Source organism: Staurois parvus, unplaced genomic scaffold (assembly GCF_062004578.1).
Source record: "Staurois parvus isolate SC_StPar_1 unplaced genomic scaffold, SC_StPar_1.0 ptg000541l, whole genome shotgun sequence".
Lineage (NCBI taxonomy): Eukaryota > Metazoa > Chordata > Amphibia > Anura > Ranidae > Staurois > Staurois parvus.
This window is the reverse complement of record NW_028318337.1, coordinates 1,078,224-1,082,358: the sequence shown is the minus strand read 5'-3', so window position 1 is coordinate 1,082,358 and position 4,135 is coordinate 1,078,224. Positions and strand designations below refer to the sequence as shown.

At 38.9% G+C, this 4,135-nt stretch overlaps 1 protein-coding gene across 1 annotated transcript; it reads left to right on the top strand.

Moving 5' to 3' along the window:
* The first annotated feature begins 508 nt into the window (after positions 1-508).
* Positions 509-3,861, top strand: LOC149451392 (uncharacterized). The gene is made up of 2 exons (XM_089690728.1): positions 509-1,078; positions 3,667-3,861. Exons 1-2 carry the CDS (start codon positions 509-511, stop codon positions 3,859-3,861), a joined length of 765 nt encoding a protein of 254 aa, XP_089546854.1.
* The last annotated feature ends 274 nt before the right edge of the window (positions 3,862-4,135 follow it).

The window sequence follows — 4,135 nt, the reverse complement described above, 5'->3', positions numbered from 1 at the left end:
AAAAAAATTAAACTCTATCCTAACACTGGGAAAAGAAGTGGGTTTGTTAACTAAAAAAGAGTATGAGTATCTGAGAACTGAAGAATTTAATCACCCTACTTTTTATATTATCCCCAAAATACACAAAAATCAAGAAAATCCTCCGGGTAGACCTATTGTTTCTGCCATTAATGGTCCCCTAGACAAAACAGGGAAATATATAGATCTGTTTCTTAAAGACATGGTCCCTAATCTCCCCTCTTATGTAAGGGATACTAAAGACGTGTTGGCTAAGATTGAGAATATGATTATTAATGAAAATTCCATTCTAGTGGGAATAGATGTGGAATCACTTTACACCTCTATCCCACATGAATGTGGTGTGAGATCGGCCTCTTACTTCCTTGATAAAACATATCCTACTTTGGGAGGACAGAATGAATTTATTAGTGAGTTATTGGATTTTGCATTACGACATAACTTTTTTCAATTTAATAATACCTTTTATCAACAGACTAGAGGTACTAGCATGGGAGCACCGTGTGCTCCGGCCTACGCATGTCTTCATTTAGGTTTTTGGGAGGAGCAGTTTGTCTTTAGATCATCAAGATTTCTTGTTAATGTCCAGATTTGGTTAAGATATATAGATGACGTGTTCCTTGTATGGCGAGGAACATCTGAGGAATTAAAACTTTTCATGGAAGAGTTAAATCAAAACTCCTTCAATATTGGACTTACACATATATCTGATGAAAGATGTATTTCTTTTCTGGATCTGGAAATTAGACTCGAGAATGGAAGACTCCTCACAAAGACATATAGGAAACCAACTGCTGCCAATACCCTATTAGAGGCTAGGAGCTATCACCCACGTTCACTGATTTCAGGGATTCCAGTGGGACAGTTTTTGAGATGTCGGAGAAATTGTTCAAACATCAATGACTTTAGGATGGAGGCTCAGGACCTCTATAAAAGATTTAGGGAAAGGGGATACTCTCACTCTCAAATTAGAAAGGCTCGAAGACGGGCATATCAAACTGACCGCAAGGATCTATTATCTCCTAAAAAGGATGAGAAGGCCAAATTAAGTGATCAACCTGTCAGAATGATAACCCAATTTGGAGCCCAATGGCAAGATGTAAAATTAATATTAGAAAAACATTGGAAAATTTTAACTCAATGTCCCAAATTGAATAAAATTGTAGGTGAACGCCCCCAGATGGTAGCAAGAAGAGCACCAAATCTCGGTGATCTCCTTATTCATTCTGATTATCAACCGTTAAAACAAACAACATGGTTAAAATCGCGTACTAAGGGGATGTTTAAATGTGGAAAATGTCAAATCTGTAAATATGTGGATCGTACGGACTCTTTTTCTGATTCAGGAAACAACACTCACTATAAAATTCAAAGTCTCATAAATTGCTCCACAATAAGAGTGCTATATATTTTAACCTGTCCTTGTAAAAAGATGTATATAGGTAAGACCAAAAGACAACTTAAAGTACGAATAGGTGAACATCTTAGAGATATTAGATCAAATGACCCTGAAAGTAATCTTGCACAACATTATGCTAAATATCATGGAGGTAAACTGGACGGTACAAAAGTGAAAGGTTTCTATGCATTGCACTTTCCACAAAGGAGAGGGGATTTTGACAGAGAATTGCTTAAAAAGGAGAAATATTGGATATATAAGCTTGATACATTATACCCCAAGGGGTTAAATGTGGAATGTGATCTCCAAGTATTTTTGGATAAATAGATCTACATAGTTATGTACCCTTATATTTCCATATGTTGACTAACCTATGGCATTTCCCTGTTTTCATTAATAGTTGGATTATATGCTAAATAATTAAGGTTAATCTCTCTTTTTTCGCATTTGGGAACAATATTGATGATCTCATGATATAAGTTTGAGTAGATTTTCTCCAAGAATAACTATAATATAAATGGGCATTTGAAATCTGGGTACTTTTGATAAAGGAATTTATAATGAGATCCCTTAGTCAATATTGCCATCTTGTGGTGGCTTTATGGTAATTTATATTGTACTTTTAGGAATTTGATTTAATAAATAGGCCTGGTAATTCTTTCACTAATATTGCCATCTTCTGGTGAGAATGTGGTAATGTCTTAACTGATCATTATATTTAATCTATGCTCTTTTGATTTATATATGTATTGTTAAAATTGCTAAGCCTTTCCGTTCTCTGATATTTCCAGTCGCCTGTTTTTAATTGTATTCAATAATGACCAGCAGCTGTGCTAAGTATTTAGCCTCTTTTTTCTCCATTGGGAATAGCTGCAAGCTAGTTTTTGCATAAATGGGTGGGTCTTAACCCACTATAAATAGGAAATTAAAATGCAGTTGTCTCATTGGTCCTGACGAAGCTGAGTGAGATACGCCCATCGGCGAAACGCGTTGACGTCATACGTCAGATACGTCACTTCCGGTCATGCGCATTAGGTGGAACGCACGCTGACCTACAAGGAGGAAGCCATTTTCACATGCCATGAGGCAAGCCTAGGCAGCACAGGCGCCGAGAAGAGGCTGGAGCCCGCGGTATATCGGCGGATGTCAGCGGTGGCTCCCTGGCCTCTTTGGCCTTGTATGGCAGTACCTATGAAGGATATTCTTTCCTCTCCTATTATCCATTGCACAGGTGGTGAGTGGACTGTTGCGGGACACTAGATATATGGTCCTATGTGACATATATGACCTATATATCCTATATAGAGTGTAAGCTCTTTCAGTGACTTTCCACATATTGTCTGTTTCACTACAGGATGGGGACATCACGGTGCTTTGTATAGGAAACAAGATATACCACATGTATTTCAACAGGCAGAAGATCTATTGGGATGTGTCTTGTTTTTCTCACAGAAAGTGGTATGTAGTCCACGTGTAGTGGTGAAGAAACCATTTCAAGCAGTGCGCTGCTTTATGCATCTATCCTTTCACCCTGGTAAAAAATGGGGCATATTTTTATTCAAGAGCCCTAAGAAACAGCTGGTTATAATCACAGATGAATGGGCCCCAACCACTTGTGCCGGCATAGGAATGTACTGCATTATTTACATGACATTTATGTTTTGTTTCATATAGGCCTAGAGGCATGCCTTCTTTTTGACGCATACTGTGCTTGCTGTATTGCATACATGTGATATTTATATCTATGGTATAATTTTTTGAAACTCCCTGTTTGGGATATAACCACTCTGGTAGTAGCATAGTCTACACATTTATAAACACGTGTTATGGTATACCTATGGTATAATTTTTTGTATACACCTCCTTTGGGAAGTGTTCACCTATGCGCCAGTGCCACAGGGACTTTAGACTCTTGTAGTCATTGTCCTTTTTGCACAGGTATTTAGACCGGTACTGGTGTCATTTTATATGGTTTTAGGTCTGTGTGTATTGTCTCATACTGAGGTGATGGTAAACCAGGGCGATTGCCCATATGTCAAATTTGTATGTGTAATAAAGCATAATTTTTGGAAATTTTTCTGAGTATCACATTCTGTTCATTATGTAGCCGCTTTCTTTGTGAATTTCTTTTCACAACCCCTTTTTTTGTATGCCTTTTTTGGCTACTGAATGGAGACCATTTACTGGGTGATACGGTAATTTATTGTACGACCTCTTAATAACTATCTTTAACTGATGATCCGATCCAGCTTGACGACCCAACCCAGCCTGATGACCCAACCCAGCCTGATGCCCCGGTGCCTGTGGTCCAGCCTGGTGCCCCAGTGCCCATGGTCCAGCCTGGCGCCCCGGTGCCCGTGGTCCAGCCTGGTGCCCGTGGTCCAGCCTGGCGCCCCGGTGCTGTCGAGCTAGATGACCCCGATACCCGCTGTCGAGCCAGATGACCCGGTGCCCGCTGTCCTGTCTGATGACCCGGTGCCCGCTGTCCTGTCTGTCCTGAGACTTGAAGCTGCTTAAAACCAAGGCTGATTGGCCAGTACTTTAACCCTTTAAACTCCTTCATGTTATCTGTTTGCTGTGCTGTTATGCTCTGTATATTTATATATATATATATATATATATATATATATATATATATGTGTGTGTGTGTGTGTGTATATATATATATATATATATATATATATATGTTACATCTTCTTTCTGTAAATATTTCTTCTG

Excerpts from the sequence above, each read along its gene's own strand:
- LOC149451392 (XM_089690728.1), top strand. The coding sequence starts at position 509 with ATGGGAGCACCGTGTGCTCCGGCCTACGCATGTCTTCATTTAGGTTTT. Across the intron at positions 1,079-3,666 it reads CCAAATTAAGTGATCAACCT|CTTGACGACCCAACCCAGCC; the intron begins GTCAGAATGATA and ends GATCCGATCCAG.